The following is a 24,165-nucleotide window of genomic DNA, read 5'->3' on the forward strand; positions in this document are numbered from 1 at the left end:
TATATGGCCTTAACGTATCTCCCCACAGACTGCTTACTGGGTACAAGGGGGAAATCTATAATTATACAGTGGATAAACTGAATAATATCTATGTGATCAAAACAGGAGGGGCAGATGACACTTTGTCTTTCCAGATGCAGTGCCCTGTGAAGGCCACATCATCACGTATGTGACATTCTGGCTGAGACTATATAACCTGAATCTAATCATGAGGAAACATCTGACAAACTCAAAATGAACAGTTCTACAAAGGGTGGATTGATGAGAGCAAGCATACTCATGAATGATAAAGCAAATGGGGTAAAATGTAAACAACAAGTACTTCTAGGTACAAATTTGTTCTTTGTACTCTTTTTAGTTTTGCAAAAACAGTTTTAGCTTTAGGTAAAATGTTTCCAAATAAGAAGTTTTAAAAACATGTCCCCAGCAGTACCACCCTCCCCGCCCCCTCATCCCATGGGGAAGACCAAGACTCTAGAAGAACACAGCTAACTCCTGGCTGGGGGACAGGAGGGCGTAGTTCCCCACGAAACTACCGGGCAACTGGCTTCCCTCACAGACTCATTCATCCAGTTGGAGCATCTGCATTGGGAGCTAATGGTGGGGGGCATAGTGAATTTAAGCCTTCATCCAGCTGAGATGATTACTAAGTGCTCCTAGGGACCAGAAGCTGAGAAAGAACTGTGCTTCAGGGCTCTGTTTTCATCTGTGTCAAATACAGTGGTCTCAGAGACCATGAAGATTATAAGGCATCATCATCTCAAGGTTTGTTTTTAAGTCTTTCATTCCAAAGAGGTGAGCCCCACTGCTCTGAGAGGAACCCCCACTGCGGGCCTCACCTGCGGATCTGCTTGAGGACGTAGTCTCTCCTGATGTATTTGATGTTTTCCTCTATCACCGAGCGAGCGCTGTCTTCCTCTGTCAGCTGTTTCTCCAGCCATTCCACCAGATCCTTGTTGTTGTCCCAAACGTAGGCCTGCCAACAGATGAGTCCTGGTCAAACATCAGGCACCCGGCCGGACACCCTGACAGTTCGACAGCTGAAAAATTCACTCCAAAAGCTTGCTCCATGTGAAAAAGTTGTTCGCTATTCTCCATTACTGTTGGGATTGGAGGAGGAGGAGAAAACAGGCCTCAAGACAGGAGCTGTCCTCACCCTCCAGAGGCATCAGCGCTCAACACTGACTCTGGGCCTGTCACTGTAGGTCTCTACCTATTCCACAAAGGTGAAGAGAATTTAATCACCTGGCAGATTTGAGAAAAATAGTTAGAAGCCCACATTGTTTAGTGAAGTGCTGATTGAGAGGGAGAGGTTGTTTGGTGATTTAAAATGAAATGTGCAGCTTTTTGAGGAACAGACAGTTCTTAAAATGTATGTCTCTCGTCCCAGGCAGGCCCGGCAGATGAGCCGCCTGGTTGTAGCAGTGTCCTGAGGTAGAGCCCACGGTCCTTCAACAAGGCGCTGAGGGGCACTGACGTGAGGGAAGCCTTGCCACTAGGGGACAGCCACCAGGCCAGAAACCCATTTTACTTTCAATGGGAGTATTCAAAAAGGTGAAGAAGTCTGTAACCCTGAAAGTCTCAACAAACCACCTCTCGCTTCTCTTTTTTCAAGATCATTTAGCTGAGGATTTCCTAGGTAGTTGACTACATAATAATTCAGGAGTGTGTTAGAAACCTAATAGCCTTCTCCTTGCTCTCTTCTCCTCTCATTTTCTTTACAAATCATTTAGGAATCGTTTTGTTAATGGTTTCCGGAAAACCAAGTACCACCATTAGGGCTCATTCATATTTATGTCATTTTGTTTGGGTAATTAAACACAAAGCTCGTCATTTAAAGGTGCGCTATCCTTCTCTGTTATCACTAACGAAGTCAAAGTCAGAATGACAATGAGTTTGGCGCTGTAATTTAATAGGTGGGTGCATTAGGGGCTCTCAGAGATGTGGCTCAGGAAACCTGTGCCTACCGCAGCTGTGACGCCAGGGCCCACAAGGCACAGAGGAAATGTTTTCATCACACCCTTCCAGAGGCATCGTGCCGTAAGAAACAGCACTGCGTCATTTTCGATTTCATGCCTTTAAAAATAATGGTTTCTTTTCAGACTCTCACTTCCCCATCTCTAAATTAGGTGGCGAGTTAGCTGTGACTGGTTATTATGTAATTGACTTCCAGATTCCTAACAGTTCTTAAGAAGGAGTCCTTCACAGTTGAAGGATTAAGGAGCCCCAGGATTAAGGATCAGCAATGTGCCTTTTCTAGCTCTTTGTCCAGTTCCTTTTCTGCTCCCAAATTTGCCCATCTCTGTAATCACTGATAAAAAGATCGGCTCTCCTAGTCAAGGTGGTGTGGCTAAGATGGTGCAAACCTGTGCCAGCCTTCCCACCTCTCTGGGCCTAGGTCAGGACTACTGACATCTGAGGCTTAACGGCAGGGCAGTGTTTTGTTCTGGAGGAGGTGCCTGCCCATCAATCTACTGCCAAGGGTGGTGGTGGTGATGCTGTCTTAACTCTTGCATTCAAGCTTCCGTACACTCCACACACACATACACCCGGGCTCTGACGTCTTCATCCCCATCACTGGTAATTTAGACTTCTCCATGGCTTGAGGACTTCTGACCATGCCCTACTTACGAAGCTCTGGAGGTGGGAAAACCTAAAACAATGACTGCTGCTTGGGTTTCAGTATGGAAAAAAAAAACCTAGATTTACCCAAGAATCCCAAAGCCTTTCGTTTAGGAGAATATTTAATACTCTTATTAATCATTTTTAATCCGTTTGCTTTTAATTAAGAAACAGCATGATGCTTTCCTATCAACATATGCCAGGGAGCAGATTAATTGTGGCTTAAGATAACTCTCCTTGATTGGTGTAATGTATTAGCTAACGAGATGCCTGCTTCTAACGATGCTCAGACACTGTACTGGAAAGCCAGCTACCCTCTAGAGAAAACTCTTCTGCCTTCCTCTCCTGCAGCATCAGACTATGCTAGGTGTTTAAATTAAACATTAAAAAAGTTCCTAGCCAGGATTAGAGCAACACATTCCAAGTTTTAGGACTGTTGCTCTTTAAAGTCTCCCTTTTGAAAATGCCCTTCTCAGAAAGACCTGCTGTTCACTTCAGGTTCAGCAACTGGATGACAACCAATGAGCTGAACCCCAGTGAAGTTTAGATCACACTGCATAAAAAGGCAAATGGGTTGCAGATCCAAGGCAGCTGCATTTTTAGTAAGAATAAACAAACATAAGCACTCACAATGCCACAGACCTGGGTTTAGTAAACTGTTGTGAGCTAACTCTCCATTCCCCCCACCAGAAAAACAAGGCTCCCTTCCTCTGGCTTAGGGGGTTTACAGTTCCTTGTCTGCTCTCTTAGGACACAGTTGTAAGACTCCTCGCTCCAGCCATCAGAAGGATGAGGCAACCCTATTCCCAGAAAAAATAAAAGCCATTATTATTTCCTTCAAAATTATGAAAACGTAGTTTGTTATTCCTACTGTCCGAGTGTGGATTTTAAACCAGTGAACTATAGGGCTGCTAACCTCATCACAGGCCTGGGCCCATATGTCACCTGCCTGACAGAACATTTTAATACTGATAAAATGTTGATAATTGAACATCCCAACAGTGGCCTTACAGTAATCTTCAGGAGACATTTTCTCTCTCGGCATCAGCAGATAATATCTCTGGTACTACTCGGCCTCGCTAATTGTGTGTAGTAATTACTCTATCTTACAAAATCTAAATGACTTGTTTGGAAAGTTTCATTTCTAACATACTAGATAGCTGTTAAGCCCTCCTAATGCAATGGTACAGCAGGGCCAGGGAGTGATCAGGGCACAGACTGATGGATGTGAGCCCTGATTACCATGCCCTATAGATAACTCACCTTGTGAGCTCCCTGGAGATACCTCCAGCAATGTGATATTTTTCTGAGGCTTTGGAGTACAACAGCAAATAGCCATGTGGGCTAGGGTCTCCTGAGAGCCACTCCAGTCTTGGCCTCAGGCCCAGAGGGGCCAAGTAGTACTTTTCAGGTTCTGCCTCACCTCCTGCCTCCCTAGCCCTAAATCAGAAGTTTGGTGTATGAGACCTGTCCAAGGGTAACTTGAGGTCAGTGGAAATCGAATGACTATATCATCGGTGCTTTTTCCTCTATCGTCCTCACAAGGGCTGCCACTAAACCTTTCATCGTATTTGTGAATCCAGAATAAGAGCGAATGGGTAACTATCTGGACAAACAGGACATATTATGGCATCCTAGGTTGTCAATAAATTAGAGAAAGCCAAATCGAAGAACAGTTACTGAGACTCTGCTCATGGAACCAACCCCCTTCCTGCCAAGACTGTTAAGTTATACATCTTTAACCCTTAGTCTAACATGCTGTGCTGGGAGGAGGAAACCAGCAGATTTGGTTTACCAAGTGCCAGGCGCTGCGTGCAATACTTATGTCATTTAAATCTCACTGAGCCCTGTGAAATGAACATCATCCCCACTTACACATGAGAAACATACGCTTAAATAATCTGTCCACACCAGTAACTGGCAAAACTGGGATCCAAAAAGTCTGTAAGATTCTAAAACCCATGTTTTTCTCACTGCTCCACGCAGAGTTCTAATCTCAATTTCTACTACTGGGGGTGGGGGTGGGAGTTGAAAAACCTCAAACTGTGGATCTAAGAATTAAAAGAGAAAACATGCCCATGAAACAAATGTGTACCATGTTTTTACAATCCAGTTTAAACCTAAATTCTTGTTATTTTTTTTTTCAGGAAGCTGTAGTGATGCCTTTCTTCTGCCTGCAGTAAAACTAGGAACCATAAACCCTACTATTTCCTACAATAGGACTGTCCCGGGGGCTCAAACAGAATCCCATAACTTATGGTAGCAGATTTCTCTGAGGGCAAAAAAAAGAATGACATTGCTCAGTTATGTAATGTCACAGTTGTCTTCAAATTTTCTGTCCCAGAATCTTTTTTTTTTTTTTTTTCAGGATAAAGATTAAGAAAAACAAATTCTCTGGGAAAAAAGAACACACAGCATGGCTAATAGATGCCTATCACTAAATGTCTTTTCCTACCAGTAGCCACAATAAGGATTAGAGGGTCACTTCTTGGTGCAAAGCCAGGGTCTAGACTCAGCCAGTCTTTGCACTTGAGAGACAGAGCACACACTATCTATCACTGTTTGAGGGACCAACAAAAAGCGATGGTTTTAAGGCTTTAAGCCCAAACACGGAGCAGATTCTATGTCAGCCCTTCAGCGGCAGCAGAGATGGCTTTTGAACATTGCAACACTTTCTTCTCTCAAGGGCACTGCAGATTTTATCACCCGCCCCACACTAAACTAGGTCCTGCTGAGCCTGCAGAATATGGAAGGAGGTTTCAAAGCCACATTACAGGATCACCCGCCCTTCCTTCCTCTCCTCGGCTGTCCTGGCCTGAGAGCTCAGGGAAAGCTGTCTTTTGTACAAGCCTCAGTTCTTGGGTTTAGTTGGCTCCCAGTGCCTCAGGCAGCCTCTTCCTGAGCCATGGAGCTGGGATGTCCTCAGCACTTGATTTCCAGCCAGGAAATCTATGTACACACAATCCACCGTTCTTTCCATAGGTAAGAGATGGCAATGACCTACTTCTCCAGATACACTGTCCCCTGGGAGCAGAACGCGAAGGAGCAACCGAAGGGCCTATCCACTCACTTCATGCTCGGAGGGAAACCATCCCTTCTCCTCATCCTGTGCCTACTGAGGCCGTGCACGTCCATTAGTGGCTAATGTGGCAGGAAGGCGGTGTGGCCTCTCCCGGCCACGCGCACACTCCATTTACCTAGCCGGCCACTCTGAACTGCAGAACAACCTCTCATTTTACACTTGTGTGACTTTCAATGCCAACGTCCACTAGAAGCTGCCGGGAGCCACTGACGAAATTGTCTCACTCAATTATGATACCACAGACTGACCTTAACCTGAACCAAATGTCACATAAGGCTGCATTCCCCTGCTGTACATCTGAAATATTTATCCAAAGTCGTAAAGAAATGGGTAGAGTTAACACAAAGGTGAATCTTAGAAGTACCCTAATTCATTGACTTTAAAACTGACAGCAAATCTTGGAGTTCCTTCCCAAGAACACTCGGCAGACTTCAGGCAGTGCTTTCCAGGAAGAGGCTGGAGTGCCCGCCATCCAGCCCTCCAACTCTATTTCTAACACATACTACCAGTATTCTGATAAAATGTTTATATGATGTATATGATTTACGTTTAATCCATAGTCTACTAATAAAGGTTAATTTCCTTTCCTTAATAAAAATAAATAGAAACAAAAGTTCCAACTTCTCCTTCTCATCCTCCAGTGGCCTGTCTTGTGCAACCCATGAATCCTGGGGCAACGGCTGGTGCCTGGCTGTCCTGGCCTCGGACTCGCCGACAAGAACATTAGTGACACCACCTCAGCAGGGTCACTGCTTCAAGGCATCACCTCTCTGTGAGATCACCCCAAGAATATGCCAGATTCAGAGTTCCCATTTCCTTCCAGCTCAGGTTTGAAATCAGAAGACCTCTAACTGTGGTCATGGCGCCTACTGCCTAGATTTCCGTCGCCTCCTATCAGGCTTCTTGCTCCTGCCTCCTCCAGTCCCACCCTCCATACAGCCCCCTGAGCAGTCCTCCCACACCACAAACCAGACATCTCTCTGCTGCTTAAAATGCCTCAGTGGCTTCCCACAGCACCCAGGACCAAGTCCAAGCCCCTCAACACCGCTTCCATGGCCTTGCACAACCCCAGTCTCTGAGCCATCCTGAAATAGCCACGATGCATGTTGCTCTTGCTGTCAGGCCTTAGAACATGCTGTTCCTTCTTTCTGGAACATTCCTCCTACACTTCCCAATCTAACCTCTTTTTCTCATTCATTTCTACTTTGTTTTCAGGTCTTTGCTGAGACATCACTCCTAGAAGTCTTCCCAGACTCCCCTTCCTCTTCCCAAAGAGTGGGTCAGGTATCCTTTCTCTGCGCCCTGTGATGTCCTGGGTTTGCCATGTGTGATGTGTCTCACTATTGTATGCAACCTCCTGACTAACCTGTCTCTCCCTCTAGATGGTGAGCTGTGTGTGGATAGGAACAGCATTTGCCTTTCACTGCCATGTCCCCACAGCCTAATGCAGTGTCTGGTATGTAGTGAGTATTCAAACGAGTTTGCTGAGTGACTGAGCTGCAAAAAAATGCCCTCCACCTCTTCTAACAAGCCATCACAACGTGTTACTGTGGGGGAGGAAACAGGGCTTAGGCCTATGTGCTCCCCACCAACTCCCATCCGTAGAGGCCTGGAGGTTCCAAGACGACAAGCCTGCAATCCTCTGGCGGGGGTGAGGAGCGCAGCATGAGGGCTGCTGAGGGTGCCCACCTACCTTCACCGTTCCTTCTACCTCCACGAACCAGCGCCTTAACATGGCCTGGATCTGGCCATCAGTCAGCTCAGGGTTGGCAGTGTGGATTTTCTTCTTGACCAGCTCCTCCAGCAGGAGACGCCGCAGCCGCCAGTAGAAGAAGGTACGGGATGTTTTCCAGTCCAGGATGTCCTATACACAGATAAGAATGAACTCAGGTACCCCAGCCCCAGAGACCTACTTTCCAGCAAGCCCCTCAGAGACTCAAGAGCTGGTACGAGCTCCCCGAACCTGTGGATGTCTCCCCAGTTTGGAATGCAGCCCCTACGCCCTGCTGACCACAGGCCCGAGCAGTGTGATGGGCATGGCTACTGGAAACCCCACTCATGGTGGGGATATTCTGGGGAAGGGACTGTGAATTCCCATATAACAAGGTGAGGAACTGGTTTTGAGCTGATGGCTCAAACTTGCGTGCAAATCAACTGTGAGTCAGCTGCTGCTGGACCCTGACGCTGTAGTAACTCAAGCCTGAGGACCACCTAGGCAGCTCTCCCCAGTGGAGTAATATGTAACTCAGTTTCCCACCAGTAAAATGGAGCTTGCCTCCTGAGGAGTCCAGGAGACAACCTATATCATAAATTGTTTGAGGATGATAGTGGATATAGAGAAAGGGAAAAGTCTCTCCAAAAAAAGTGAAAACAGGTCGATCTGCACAAGCTGTTTCGATCCAGCCCTAACGGCTCCCTGCTTGTGAGCCTGTGTGCATGAGACACACTTGCTCGCCCTTGGATCTCTGACAAGTCAGGAGAAGTGGCAACCACTGTACTTACGTTAATAATACCCTTCTCCTGCATCCGGCCCGGTGTGTCGTGCAAGTCAGCAAACTGCACGGCTATCTGATGGTAAATGGGAATTAGGAATTCCTCCCGCTCCTTCAACTTGTTCTCCAGCTCCTTCCGCTCAGCTGCACTTAACTCTGGGGTGCCTGCAATTAAATAAAGCTGCCCGTCACACTCTGTGGTGACCAGGAATCTCTGCTCAGAAGTAGCCACAGTCACAGGAATCTCAAAATCACACCCTCTGTGACCTGCTCTCCATCCACTGTCTTCACCACCTCTATGCTGAGTTACAAGACTCTTTGAGATGCCAGACCTGTCTTTACCTTGCCATGGGGAACCCACAGGGCCTCCTTTCCCCGTGGAGGTCACAGCTGTGAAAGCAGCCATGGCCTCTCTTCAGGCCTCTCCCTGAGCAGGTGCACAACACTACCTGGAGGCCTGTGTGTCTCATTGTCTCACTGACTGCCAGCCGGCCCCTCCTTTCCTGCGAAGGACACCGTGCCCGTGTTCTGCTGACCAGCGTCAGAGCAGCTGGACTACTAGCGTGCGGCACGTGGCGGGAGAGCACGCCCTGTGCTTCCGGGCACAGATCCGCAGCTCCCCTTTGCTCATGTCCACACCAGTGTCCCACCCTGCTCAATAAGGGTCCGAAGGACTCCTAAAGTCGCCAGCTCTTTTACTCCACAGCTTCTCAACCCAGGTTTAGACTCTCTTAATCTGAAATTAGAATCCAATTCTTTTAGAGCCAGATCTGTGTGACCCGTGCCGGCTCAGTGGATTAGCCAGCTTCCTAGCCTTCTGCCTGGGCTGTTTGCTGACATAGGCAACCCCTGACCACGGTGACAAAGACATTCTAGTTCTTGGGCTAAGAGAGAAGGAAAGAGGTAAAAAAAGAAAGGCAGCCAGCCCACCAACCCCATTTGGATCACTGAGCTTACAAAGCACACAGTACCCTCACTCAATAGATAGGAGACTTTGGAATTCCTTATAACAGCGCTCCCCCCACCCCGACAATAGTGTCCCAGCAGAGGTGCTGTTATTTGTGTTTTTATTCCTAATTACTCTCAGAATGGGACCTGCGATCAATACTGAAAATTTAGTTGGCTGCCTAGTAAGGAGGAGTAAGTCTAGCTGGAGGAGCAATAGGTGATGGCCCTCGGTGTTACGGACAACCTGAAGTGCTTTGTCACCAAAGCTGACAAATACGTGACCACAGGTGACAAGATGCAGAAGAGAAAGGTCTTTTTCAGGCATGTCTTTCTGGGAACAGGCCTTGCTTTTTATGCCGCTATGAATCATATGCCATAAACAGCCTTGGGCTGCTGAGTGAGCTGTAAGTATTATATACAAACACATGCTAATGGAACAGGGATGTAACTATAGCACCTGGCTTCATTTTTATGAGGTTTTTGGAAGCCCAACTCTACCTCTTCTTTTTAAAAACTCATCACTACTTTAAAACTGAAGAGTGCTGAAGGCTATCTTTTCTTGGGCTGTCGCATACAAGGCAATTGCTGACATCACTTAGGGCCCCTGAACCTCAGCCGCCTTCTTTCCAAATCAGGAAAACAACCTGCTGGCACTGGCCGCATGATTTGGGATGAGATGAAGGCCCATTCCCTCTAATGTGGATCTGTCTGGAGAACTGATGGGAGGAGGGCCGACTTCTTTCTTCTGATGAGACTGTCTCAGTTATAACATCCTTGAAAGGGAAGCAAACGTTTTTCCTTTTCCGGTAAAAGGAGCCAAGACTCCTTGGAGAAATGGTTAATTCCAGGGCTGAGGCAGGGAAAATATAAAATGAGCCCGGAACATAATTGTCACAGAGAGCAAGGATGCACTCAAGAAATGATTGGGACATGACAAACGGGCACCACAGGAGCCAGTTTGAAGGTGTTCCCATTGGCCAATCTGGGAAAATCTGAGCAGTACATTTATCAAAAAAATAAAAAGAATGTTTATTATCAGACAGATTATTTATGGAATAAAAGAAGAACCTGTGGGTCCATCCTGATATAAATAATTGAATGAGGGAGAAGCTCTCCCTTCTGGCAATTAATAGATGTTGAAGGAATGATGGAATTTGAAAATCACCATTTTACAATCACCACATTAATTGGTTCTGCCAAGAATTATCAATGGATACTAAAACTAGCAGGTGAGAGTTTGATGAGGAGCAGGATAGTTATAGTTTCAAAGTATCTCCTTAAAAACGACTCATTAATTACAAAGGGGAAAATGGCACTTTTATAGTGGATTAACCTAGTGAACAAAACCTTAAACAAGTTACCATTACGAGGAACAAGAAAATCTGATATGTGCTTCCTGACATAATGTGTTGAGAAAGACGTCATATCACTTTTGCGATGTTCTTGCCCAAAGTGCAGCTTGATTTTAACTATGGAGAAATATAAGACAAGCCCCAATTAAGGAACATGCTACATAAAACTGACCTGAAAGACAAGGAAAGGCCAAAGAATCATTCCGAATTAAAGGAGACTGAAAACACTTGACAACAAATTGTAATGTGTAATCTGGGATTAGCTCTCAAAAAAAAAAAAAGCAATAAAGGAAATTATTGAGAAAATTGGTAAAATTTGAATATGAATCATGGATTAGGATAGTAGCATTTTCACTGTTACAGTTCCTTCTGGGATAACGTAACGGTTGTTAATAAAATATGGGAAAGTGTAATTTTAGAAACACATGGTAACATTTCAGGATAAAAGGAGCATAATACCACGACACTCAGAAGACTCAAAGTGTGTGTGTGTGTGTGTGTGTGTGTGTGTGTGTGTGTGTGTGTGGAGAGGGGAGGGAAAGAGCGAGCAAGCACATGGGTATGAGTATTCAGAAATGATAAAGCAAATGAGACAAGACGTTAACAATAGGTGAAACTGAGAAAAGGCATCAGAAGTCCTCTGTACTATTCTTAGAACTTTTCTGTAAAATTATATCAAGTGGAAAGCTAAAAAGAATAAGCGCAACTAAAAGAAGTTTCTCCTGGCTCCCCAATGCATATGATCAATAATCAAAGCTAATATTTACAGGGTACTGGGCACTATTCTAAGTGTTTTATATCTATTAACTCATTTAATCCTCACAACAACCTTATGAGGTTGGTATTCTTATTATCCTCATCTTATAGGTGAGGAAACTGAGGTACTTAGAATTTATGTAAATTACCGAGGTCACAAAGCTAGAAAGTGGCAGAGCAAGATTCAAATGCAGCAGTGAGGCTCCCGAAGCTTTTGAACACTGTTCTGTTGTTCCTTCTTGCTTACTTGAGGTGGGGGACAAGTGCTTCAGTAGTAGTCTCTCTTTAATTCCAGAAAAGGCTAACTGATGATGGAGGACTCCTGGCTGATAAAGCTGAAGTTCCATCTTAGTCCCATTCCACAACTGAGACCAAGACAAGGTCTTCAGTAATTCCCATTCTGGAGGTCAGACTTAAGATTTAAGAATAGCTACTCCTGTTATTGTGAGATTGTGAGATCAAAAACTAAAACAGCAACCCTGCTGGATGGGGCAGGGGATGGCAGGACCATGGATATGGCTGAATAAAAAGTTCCAGACCCTTACAACATTGTCCCTCTGGGTAAACAGCCAACATCGAGCTTGTACATATGTGTGCACCATATAAAACACATACCATTTACTGAGCAATTACTATGCACCAGGCACTGCACTCAAGGCTTTCAGGATCACATGGCTCCTAAGTCACCAGGCACAATTCAGAGTTAGGTCTGGTCAGTTGTTACCACTGCTGCCAAGCTGAATACCTAAATATTACTGAGCCTTTCTAAGTTGCTTCACACACAACATCTTTAATCCTTGTAGCAACTCAACCTTACAAACTGGGTGTCTATTTTACAAATGAGAAAAACCAAGGATCTGAAATGTAAAGTGACTTGCCTGAGGGCATCCAGCTCTTAAGTAGCAAAGTCAGGATTTACACCTGAGTCTGGCTGTCTCTGAAGCCTATGTTCCTCCGCGTTAAATGGTACAGAAGGCGGCCAAACAGGTATCCTGGTAGTGGCCACAGAAGGATAATCAGTTTGAGAGTTTGGTTCATTGTGTTACAGAGGAGTTAATAGCTCAGCTCAGCGCTGGGTGCAGAATTCCATAATTCCTCAGGAGTAGAGCATTATGGGAAAAAGGCCTTGGCTTTACTGAGCTGGAGGGATAGAGAAGGGTGGCTCCTGGACAAACAAAGGTGCTGTCCACCCAATGAAGCTATCCTAAAGCTTTGAAAGTGTAACAAGATAAACACCTGTCAGGTTCTGGCCCCCTGAAACTAAGAAGATCACAGAACATCCCCTCAAAGTCCACCTCATTTGATTCCTTCAGTAATGCCTCTGATCGCAGCTCAAGACCTACCTCAAAAAAGCATCAAAGCGAGGGAGACACTGAAGTAGAGGATGTATGTATTTTTAAATGCATGTGAGAGCCGAGGATTTGTGTGCTTTGTTTTAAGGGGGGAATAAAAGGTTTTCTAGAATTTCTAAAAATAAAATGCTGCTCTTCAGCTAGTTAGACCCTGTGTAGCACACTGAGGGCCTCTCTCTCCTTGTACAGCAAAGCAGCCAGCCCCGGTAATGATTTAAGGGAGATTAACAAATATGTCAATGTCTATTTTCTGCTTAATTTAAAAGCGGCGTCTATAAAGATTTTTGACTTCTGAACCCTGTTCTCCTGAAAGAAAGAAGGTAAGAATGAGGAGGGGGATAAAGAGTGATTATCCTATCATTGATCGTTTGTCAGGAGCATTTCTTATTCACTGGACTATTGTAAAAAGCTAAGCTCTCGATCAATTCTGTAAGCTCCCTGTACAATTAAATATCTTGGAATGGTTTTCTTTCTTTTCTAGCCAGATTGCAGGGCCTCGGGGTTTTTAGGACAGCAAGTCGGTGTGTGTGCATGTGTACGAGTGTGTTTAAGAACATGCTACAGGGAGGAAAGTCATTCTTTTCTAGAATCCTACTTTAGGTAAAGGCTGAAATGAGAGAAGAGAGGTAGGTTACACCCATCAAACTTCCCTCCCCAAATAAAAAGTCCTCGTGAATCTAACTTTATAATTAAAAATTTTAAATGTAAAGAGTTAAGTAGAGAAGAGGCATTACTAATCTGATCAAATGAGAAGAGCTAACATTATCAAGATGTGCTATGTGCTGGTGCTGTTTAAGTACTTAGTACCTCATTTAATCCTTGTAACAACCCTAAAAGATCACTATTTTACCAATGAGAAGAACGCTAAGGCACAAAAAAATGAAGTAACTTGCCCAAGGCCACAAAGCTAGGAAATGGTGGGGTTGGGATCTGAGCTCAGGTAGTCTGGCTTCAGAGACCATGCTCTTTAAATGAAACCAGTTAAATCGACCCACAAGTGTCCACAGGGCAGCATCCTGTCAGGTGTTCCTGGGGCCAGGACGTAATGAAGAGCCACATCTCTCCCCTGTGGGGTCAAACCTAGAGAAAAGCTTCTGAGACACTGATTTCAGCAGCAGAAGGCGTTTTCCCCCAGCCACGACCCTGAGGGAGGGCAGGAGGGGGCCAGCTTTATCCTACGGATGAGCAGGACAAAGCTATGGAGGAGGTTTTGGAAGGAAGGCTGAGACCTTCAAAGCTTAGAATAAAAATCGGGCACAGGTTAAAAAATTCTCTGCTCAGCCAAAGGCGCTAGGTGACCTTGCTGAAATTTCTCCTTTTCTGAGCTCAGTTTCTCATTTATGTAATAACAATTCTAATCTGGCAAACGGGAAAAATGTTTTATAAAAGAATGTGATATTAAAGCGCTTTTTTAAAAAAATTCTTAACTTTTTAAAAAGTTATACTAAGAAGCCTATGTAAATTAAAACCCAATTTTAACTTTTATGGGCCCTTATTCCTTAAGAAAGCAATTTGCTTTGATTGGTTAAATACTTACAAAGCTAAAGAAAAAAACTAGATCACCCTCTCTACTTAGTTCCAGAATATCTCAGGTACAGGAACACACACCTCAAACTTGAGACTGAAATATCAGCATAAAAAAGGCTGGAGTCTTATTAAGATTCAGAAGTACAAACATTAAGTAACTGTGTAAAAGATCTATGTAATCACATTTTCTATGTTGAAAGAAATTTCTCTATAAAGATAGTAAGATAGAGTGGGGGAAAAAAAAACCCTGCAAAACTATTTCTGTATCCATAACAGGTGTGCCTTTCCTTACACAAAAGCATTCTGGAAAAACTGTGTAAATCAGATCCTGTTTTAAATGCCTTAAGGGAGCTATTTAGAAGGAACCCTGCAGTGAATCCTTCGGTAAAGCAAATAATCCTTTTGTAATGGGAATAATTTCTCCCAATGTATCTAGTTTTTTTTTTTAAATCCCATTTTCATACATCTGCTTTTGTTCAAAAGGGGCCATACCTATCTAAATACGACTTCATTTGCATATTGATTTTAAAAGCAATCTTCTCAAGGGGTGTTTAACCCTAAGGTTCCTCGCAATGGCATTAGTGCTCTGCTGTTCATATTTTTAAAAATCACTATAGTAAACCTAGACATTCCCAAATAGGAATAAAATAATATATGACTCCTCCTGCAGCTCTGTTCCCTATTCTCCGCCCCCGCATGCAAACATCCCATACAAAACAGCCAGGAAACAGCACAGAATTCTCCGAATTCTAGTAGCAATAAGCCTCGAAGTCTTTGCTGTTTTCTTTCTCTAAGTTGCTCTGAGTCTGGTGGGTGCAGGAACAGGGATCTGGATCAGCTGGGACCAAGTGGAGAACAGGGTGTCTCAGACATATTCTGGTGACAGCCTCTAGGCAGACAGAAGCTCAGGTTCAGCCTAAGGAAATGCCTGCCAGGTCCCTCTGGCCTGACGGAATTGTGAATCACTGCTTCCTGGGAAGAGGCAAGCCCAGTGCTTTTACAAATATAATCAGATTAACGGATCAGACCCAAATGACCCCTCTCCTTTCCAGAAGATGTTGTCACTTTTGCAGTAAATTTTATCAAGCTGAAGAGCTGCTGAATCAGTCCGATGAGGTGTGTTTTAAGCTGCTGTTAATTTAAGGGGGGAGGTGCAATCCTATAATTTCTACCTTCACGACAGAAAATCTTACAGTTTCTCATTGGCCTACATACCACACAGCACAGTGGTTGGGTGGCCATGGTTCTAGTGAGGACACTCCAAACACAACAGGTGAGAGGGCCGGGCCAGAGGCCACTTCTCGAGCATGGGTATTAGAACTTCTTTCTTTCCTCAACTTTCCAGTAAGGATGCTGCTTTCTGCTTCAAACAAGCAACTTAACTCTTTTCAGCTTACGGTGTCTTGAACATGGACACAAAGGATGGAAAAACACACAGCTCAGATAACTTTGATCACCTCTGCCAGAAAATCAGCTTAGCCTTCATAACCCCTTAACCCAAGGAAGTGTCCTTTTTCTGTCATCCTGGGTGCTGAGGAGAAGGCGTGGGAGGAAGGCATTCCTGAAGACTTACAGACACGTTTATCCTCACCCGCAACCACAATACTCCATCTGCGGCTGAGGTGTCTTGGGCCAGAAGGTGTGTTGGGTGCTGTGTAGGCCAGGCGAGGGCTAGCAGCTCAGCCAGCGTTGCCTCTGCCTGTGTCAGTCAGACTGTCACTCCCAGGGCACGCTCCGTGTGGCCACAGCCAGGGTGCTGCATGGCAGGCTGCCCGGCTCTCTGGGAACAGGAACATGACTGAGATGTGTGTCTGGAGCAGAATAAAGTTCCACTAAGTGGCTCCTTTGCCTGGGTGTCCTTTGTATGAGGGAGAGGGGCAGTGGGGAACTTACAATTGCTTCACACTTGAGCTGGACAGTTCTATCTAAATTGATTCATCATTTCCCTCTGAACACAAGAGGAGGGCGAGAGAGGACCTCAGCACTGAAGAGACCAGGCTAGAAAGGCCGTCCTGCTTCACAGCCACCCTCCCTGCTCCTGTTTCTGTCAGGAGGTAGGATGCCAGGGAGACACAAAGAGGCCTCGAAGGGCTGGGGCTCTGCTTCTGGAGAAGGAATTTAATTTCCTTAAGGCAACCAGAATGGTAGGATGTTAGCCCTCCCACAATGACTCTACCAAGCCTCAGTTCTGAGAATCCAGGGTCAGAACGGGTCCAGCAGTGCAAGACTCTGGTGTTTGGGCTCACATCACATTTCTTTCTGGGGTAATTCTTCCCTCTACCTCTATTAAGAATCAATGTATGTACTATTTTCATACTCACTGTTATAATCAGAATTTACCACCTTCCTACCCAACTAAGTATATAAAATGACAAAAGGTCATTTTTTAAAGATAAAAATTCTGAAAGAGATGTTAGCTGCTCAGAAATTAAGTATTACTCGTCCTTAGAGAGGCAATAGTATGCTGTTGAACACTGCCAATCAGTTGTGCACTGGGTTGTCTAAGTGATCTGACAGCACGCTCCCCAGTGCAGGGGCTGATCTGGGAAGAGGTTGGGGACACAAGATAACTTCCACTCCTGTAGGCTTTCTCCTAAATCTGATTTTTTGTCAGTGGAATTGGCTTTAGATCACAAAGGGAGAGAATTCTTGTTTAATTTTGATCAGGCTCAGTATTCAGTTGAGGTCAAATCTGAGGAATCCTTAGAAAAGTAGAACATAAGGAACCAGAATTTTACTCCAGGCTCCGATGCACATTTATTTTATATCTTGGATAATTTATTTAACTCTTCTTTTTTGCCTCAATCTTCCAATCTGGAAAATGAGGTCGTTTCCACCCACTTTGTGAGAAAGCATTTTGGCAATCTCTGGTTCTAGGCACTGAGAAAGAAGCCAAACGCCAAAGGAGCTGTGTTCACAGCATGTTGTTACATCCCTGCTGATTACTGTGCCACAAATATGCCTGGGTGTGTACGGCCTCCCTGAAAGACTGCAAATGCCTGAGAGACAAGATCATTCCTGTTTCTTATTTCCCTTCCTTTATCACTTGCTCCAAAAGTGGACCTAAGCCACAGAATGCTCGATACCAAACTGTCGATCTGCTTCTACGGGTGATTAAGACAGAAAGGATGTCAAGCCCTATGTTTGAAAAATGCTTTGCAGATTGAAAGCAAACACAGACTCATCTGATCCTCACATTAGCTGAGTGGGGGTGTTATCTCCACTTTCTAATGAAGAAATTGATGTTCAGAGAAGTTCAACAATTTACCTGCAAGCACTATAACCAAGACTTGTACATAGTTATTTTTATCCCAGATCCCCAGCTCATGTTCCCAAGCTGCCTTGGGCCAGAGCTTACTTCACAATGAGCAGACTAAGGATTCTTTCTCTAGTGCCATTTTGGTCAAGGTTAAATAAATATGGTTTTCTTCAATGCAGATAGTAAATTGATAATGAGGTGATTTGTAACAAGTGATTAAATGGCCATCACTTGGGAATTTCCTCCCTCTCCCCATCCTATGTTTTAAAAGTTAAAAGGTGCTGGGTGAAGGTGGGAGCGATATCACTTTTCCCTCATGAGAAAGAAGCTTCAGCCCAACACCCCTCACACCTAGTCATTCTGCAAACAGATGTCAGAGGATCCCTATTCCTACCGCCCAGTTACTCTGAAGGGATGATAACAGCCATTGGGGGGTTAAAAAGAGGCAGTGAACCCCCAGTTAATGAGTAGGAATTCAGCAGGCAGTGTAAGATAAATGGAGCTTTCTCTGCTTCTGCTAGAGTCAGCATGAACCTCGGCCCTGCGGCTTGTTTGTGGCAAATGGAGTGCGCGAAATATCAAAGGGCAGTGATCCAGAAGAAGACCGACTTTGACAAATTTTAAATTGGCCAGAAAGAAAACCAGCAAAAGAGGAAAAAAAAAGAAAAAGAAAAAAAAAAAGAAAGAAAAAAAGGAAAAATTATGCAATTTGCTGTGTCCTGCAATTGTGGCATTGCTGCCTTTGTACAGAATTAGTGGTAAAAACAGCAGCAACGATCGCCGGATGCTGGGAGCAATTATGAACCATCTATGTGAGATGCTTATCAGTGGCTGAAGCTTTTAGAGCTTTCTCTGTGTACAGTTGTGAGTAACTTGCTCTTGAGCTGCAGTTACTTTAATTAAAGTGTATGGGGTTGGTCAGAAGTAATTATCCTGTTCGGAGAAGAGGAAAAAATAAATTCTCAACAACTCTGGGTGGCAATAGATTTTAGAAACAACTTTGCCAATTTCTTGGTGTATGTGTGTATTTCCAGTAAAAGGACCAGGCTGCAGTGGGTTAGAGTTATTGTTGGTTGTTGCCTAATGGCAAACAATGGGACACAAACAGGGTTTATTGTAACCCAAGTCACTGCGTGTGGCAAGCAACCTGGCTCAAGGCTCCAAATGCCAGGATGTGCAGTCTCAGGAGTGCAGGCAAACACTCAGTTTTTGTGTCTCTAGATGGTGAGGATATAAAGAGTCCACAAATGGCACTTTATTAATTAAATTACCATTTGGAACATAAATGAGCTAGCAACTCTCTTTTTTATGCCTTCCATTCACTGAGTTTCACTACCTTTTAAAGACAATCTCTCTGCTTCTTTAGAAAAACTAAAACAAAACAAACCAACAAACAAAAGAACCTCAAGCAATTATCTTTACTAACACAGCAAGGGGCTCAATGGAAGACCTGGGCAGAAAATCAGTGTTTTAAAAGAATCTGAAACTCATTCAGACTCTGGACTCAACACAGGACTCCCACGGTTTCATTCTATGTTAAAATCACAAGCACCTTCCAAAAACTCCAGAAACAAATCAGCAACAGAGCCAGGGCTGGAAGCATAGAGCGCAAATACTCCCAGGGCTACTGCTGTCACAGCCTCTGTTTGGAGGCACACAGTGCACAATCTTTACTTCCACTTCTCTAGTTCAGAATGGCCCCAGAACACCGCCCGGGAAGGTCTCCAGCTTTCCTGTCCCATGACACTGACTCGCATCCCCCAGAAGCAAGGTGGGCTTGTTGTCCAAAGAGACAAGCAGAAACAGGATATTTAAGTCTAGCATATTCCCCGCCTGCTTGGACAGCCCCAAACAGCAACTTCTAGCTAATTATTCTTTACAAGGACATCCATAAGCCTAGAATGACAGGCTACATGAACTACAAGGAAATATCAGAAGAAAATGCGGGTGACTTTAGCCTTTTTAGGGCCCACTTTCCCTCTTATTACACACACTATTTCATTCTATCAGGGTCTTACCATATAGAGGACAGTAAATAAAGATTATCATGAATTTGATCAAATGCTTCAGTGCCTCCTCTTCTGGCCTAGAATGCACTCATTACAAATCAGCTGAATGGCTCATTGATTTGTCAGGAGGACAAGCAGACATACCCAATCGCTCAGCCAAGTGGATGTAGACTGGGTCCACCCGACGCATGGTTTTCACCAGATCTTTTCTGCGGAATTTGATTTCTACTGTCCCTTCTGGCTCCAGAACTGATGCCCTGGATCAAAGAGAAAGAAAAGAAAACATAACAAAACAGAAATAGAGGCATTTTAAAGGAAGGAGACAACGGAATGAGGCCAGTTACAATTTGTGGACCAGGAAATAGTTTCAATATGGTTTTGCCCACCCATGGTTCACAGAAACAACTCCAGGGAGAGAAGCAGCCACCAGAGAAGTGTTTAAGTGAGGTATGAGAAAGGCCCAGCAAAAAGCAATTAAAAGCATTCTCATTACCACACTAGACTACTTCTATCCCAAAGGGAGAAGAACACAGATTCCACCACCTACAGCTGACCAGGGTAACGGGAGTCACATTATTTTCCAGGGGGAAATAAAGAGATTATGTAGGCGCAGTGACAGGGGAACAACCTCCAGCACTTAGGTCATATGGTGAGGGGACGAGGCTGATGGGTCTTACGCATAGCTGTCGGTCTGCTGGTAGGACTTGGACACGCCAGGCCAGGCGAGGCAGTTAGAGAAAACATGCTGCCTACTGCTATGGAAATGACAAAGCCAACGCATTGGTCTCAGGTTACTTCTAGTGCATACTAATGTGACACTAAACACCTTTCTTTTTTCTAAACTTTTACATTAAAAAAGATATTGTAGCTAATGCTTACTATGTGCATGGCACTGTTCTAAGTGCTTACATAAAAATATTCATAACACTCCTATGCCATCTACATCCACTATAAGGTAAAACACTATTACCTTCATTTTACAGATAAGGAAACTAAGGTACGAGAAGTTAAGAGACTTGTCTAACAAGTGAAGGTAGATTTGAAACCATAGTGTTGTTCCAAAGTCTGCAGAAGAATCGGCTTTGATCTGGTATCAGATCAGGGGTTGGGTTAGAACTTAAAAATAATAAATTCCTAAGCACAGAATACAAGCCTAGTGATTTAACAATAAAACTACTAGACTCTCCTAAGCAATTCTGAAGTAGGAAGCTGAAATTTTGGAGAAAAGAGAGCTACAGGTACTCTCATAAAATGACTGGATGTAGGAATTGGGATGGAAATGTCAAGGAAATACAATGTGAAATTTATCTACTTTGGAAAGGTTTAAAAATAGACTATGAGAGGAAGCTGGATTTAATCTTTTTTACTTAAGAATTTTCAGGTACCACTTCCCAACAAAAGCCTGGAATTTTCTCTTGCAGTTCTTGCTGCAAACACTGCATTCTCCAAGGCTCCTAGAATGCCAGAGTGAGACACTGGACTCTGAGAGCTTTGATTTGGAATCATAGAATGAGGGCCACAAAGGCCACCCCATTTGTTCTACAGACAAGCAGCAGCCTGGGGAGAGTAAAGACTGTTCCCAGTTCCTCACTAGTCAGTGGCAAAGAGCTGGGTTAGGACCCTAGAACGTCAGACTAATGATTCAGTCCTTCCACTCCAACCTGCTTTAAGTTCCCTCTGCCACATACCTGAGAGAGAAAGAGTGAACAGGCGTATCTGAACTGAGAAGATCTCTCTGAGTTTGGGGGTGCTTGGAATAGAGGACTTCATGGTAAAAGAAGCTGAGGTGGGGATCACACCGAGAGAGCCTGACTCCAGCCTGGTTTCCTTCCCACGCCAGCAGACACTATTTAGAAAGTCTGTTTTTCTGACCTTGGAGCCCTCTGGGAATGAATAGACTCAAAGTTCTCTTGGTTATAACATTCTCCAGGAGGAAACCATCAGCCAGAAGATGTTTAGAGGCAGTAAATGGAAATAAGGAAGGAGTACTACCTGCTTTCTCGGTCAGCATACATCTCCATGTGCCGGGGGTTGATGGTGGGATCAATCACGACCCAGGAGCCTCCCCGAAGCTCGGCCTGGGGAGGAATGTAAACCATCACAGGCTGAGAGCATTCCCGTAAGCCATCCACGATAAAAGCACCAAACTTCAGCACCTGGTCGTACATATCTATGGAGAATGAGATAAGTTAGAAATCATGAAATAGTGCTTCCAAACACTGTTCACATCATGGCACACACAGAAAAGAATATTTACACGGCACACTGTGCCTCCATGAGGTGACCAGAGGTGACAGGTCTAGAGACTCAGCCACCCAAGTTCGGCCACCCTGAAGACTAAAGGGATCGGTATTTCCACCTGTATTCTATTCAAGACTCCAGGCGATCTTCAAAAGCACAAGAGAAGTAAGTGCATTGTCTTTCACAAGATTCAGCATGCAGACCCTATGGATGGCATATGTTTTATAACCTCCCTGAATTTTTGTAGTCAGGTTTTACCGCATTAATTCATACTTGCTCTACAAATGTTGAGTATTTCTCATGTCAATACGTGATATCTCTCAGTACATTAAGTTTTCTGAAGGAAGGAACTACTCCAGCTCTTTTCAATTCTTCTCATGAAACTTAGCATATGATAAGCTCTTAATATGTGCAGCTAATGGAAATGGATCCTTCAAAAACTGCATCTTTCATCTTTGTATCCCCAGTGTCCTGTCCAGTGCCTGGAACTTGTGTCTGCTGAATCAATGAATGAACACATATATACACATTGTAAGGAATACAAAGAGTAAGAAAAACAAATTAGTTAACAGTTGCATTTTTATCAAGGTTTCAGTGAGAAAAAATTTAAATGCATACGTATTTATTAGAAATGTCACACAGCCACATAAAAAGAGGAGCCACCACTTCATTCTGCTAAAGAGTACACTTTGTAATGTCCCCCAAGGCCAGGAGCAGCCTGAACAAAAGGGACCCCCTGGTACATTAATAAAGTGAGTCCTTGGAAAGTAGGATCAGTTATTTGTTTCCCAACAATTTATGAACGTCTTCCCATTTCCTAGCTCACTGAAGTCTAAACATTGCTAAAGCCTTTGGTTTATGATTCCAGATGTTTAATGAGTACTTCAGTGGAACCACAATGTGTCCTTTTTAAACATCAAATAACAGGTTCAACTGAGTTCAGACTTTCCTATCAAAGAGAGGATCTCAATTTGGAATAAATCAATTCTGGAAATCCAAAGCAAAGAATTATTTTTCAGAAAGTTAAGAGCAAACCAAATAGAAATTGCTTTCATTGTAGTAACTGGCAAATTAAACTGCCACCTTCTCTCAAGTAAAAATGGCTCTGTATACAAACCATTAGTAAGCATAGTTCACTGTAAGGCATATGCCTTTCTCCATCTGCCCCAACCTGACTGGTCTGTGAAGACTTCGAAAATTCCAAAAATTCAGAAGTTGCCCCAGGGAAAATTCCCTATTCTATGAGGAATGTGTATGGTCATACACTCTGTATGTATGATCAGAGCGAAGACATTTATTCTTTTGAGAGGGAAGCAAAGACCAAAAAAAAATTTACTGCTAATTACACAACTGCTGTATGAAGAGCAGGGAATAAAGGACTTTAAGCGCTTTACGCTAATTCCGTGGTTATGAAAATAATTGCTCAGTTCAAATTATTTTAACTAAATTAATTCTTTAGTGGATATTTCAACCAGTGCTACATAATAAAATAATTGTGTAATTAGCAGTACATTTTTCAGTGCTGCCAAGAGTACAGTCTTAGAACAAGTAATGGAAAGGAGTAGCCCTCAACGGTATCATGCACAGAGAAGAAATAGAAGGCATAGACAAAAGAAGTAAAACAACAGAAAACAGCATAAAGAAAGTCATCCTATGTGAAAGAGAAAAAGTAAGTTAGAGGTAAGTGAAGGGAAAGTTTCTAGCCTTTTCACTCTTGTCTGTTAAAGACATACCAACATCAAAATGTGTCACTATACTATGATTAATTCAGCTCCTAAAAAGGAAGGGGGTACTTTATTTAAATTGTACTTTCATTTATTTAATTAAAAAAAAAACTTGAGTTTATAGTACATGCAAATAATATGGGATGAAGTTTAGTGTGTGAGCATTTTTTATTTTTGTGAAATGGACTTCGGTCCCTCTTTTCCACCATCATGACTAGTTTATTCTATACTGGGGAAGCATGATTTCATATATATACACATAAATCATTTAATCATCAGAAAATCATTTTGTTCTTCTATCCAAGTTATAAGTGAGTAAACTGAGTCTTACATAAGTGACTGAAGTGGCAGAGATAACAAAACTTGAACCCAGATCTTCTGGGCTCCAAAGTCCGCATTCTACTACCTTGTTCTTAACTCATCATTCTTATTGTAAGGAAAGGGCATGAGGCTGAGGTAATCTGCTTTCCAGCATCTGATAACAAGTGGCTGAGTAAAACAGAAACCAGAAAAGAGATCTGAATAAATGGCTGAATATTTCTAAATTTTGCCTGGATTTTTTGTATGGTCAGTAGTGTCAGAAATTGTACTGATGATACTACCAGCTTGGATCTGACTGCCAAACAATTATCTTCAGGCCCCAAGACTGGGCAGAAAAGGGGCATCAAGGTTCATTAAAGTTTGAAAAGCAGGAGACTGAAAACAATGCTTCCGCCTAACCTGGAACACCAACAGACCCACAATCCAATCATCAAAACACCCAAAAAGCAATAAAGCCTATTAAAACAAACAAAACAAATA

At 43.6% G+C, this 24,165-nt stretch overlaps 1 protein-coding gene across 1 annotated transcript in view; it reads right to left on the bottom strand.

Annotated features, from left to right (window-relative positions):
- The window catches only part of ACACA (acetyl-CoA carboxylase alpha), a 244,652-nt gene that overhangs the window by 2,982 nt on the left and 217,505 nt on the right, over window positions 1-24,165 (bottom strand). Inside the window, exons 50-54 of the mRNA XM_039886513.1 lie at window positions 21,392-21,569; window positions 19,544-19,656; window positions 8,207-8,361; window positions 7,398-7,568; window positions 840-976 (exon numbers count right to left, since the gene is read on the bottom strand). Coding sequence (XP_039742447.1) covers window positions 840-976; window positions 7,398-7,568; window positions 8,207-8,361; window positions 19,544-19,656; window positions 21,392-21,569 — 754 coding nt within the window. The remainder of the gene's footprint in view (window positions 1-839; window positions 977-7,397; window positions 7,569-8,206; window positions 8,362-19,543; window positions 19,657-21,391; window positions 21,570-24,165) is intronic.

Source organism: Pteropus medius, unplaced genomic scaffold, assembly GCF_902729225.1.
Source record: "Pteropus medius unplaced genomic scaffold, Ma_sr-lr_union100, whole genome shotgun sequence".
NCBI classification, from domain to species: domain Eukaryota; kingdom Metazoa; phylum Chordata; class Mammalia; order Chiroptera; family Pteropodidae; genus Pteropus; species Pteropus medius.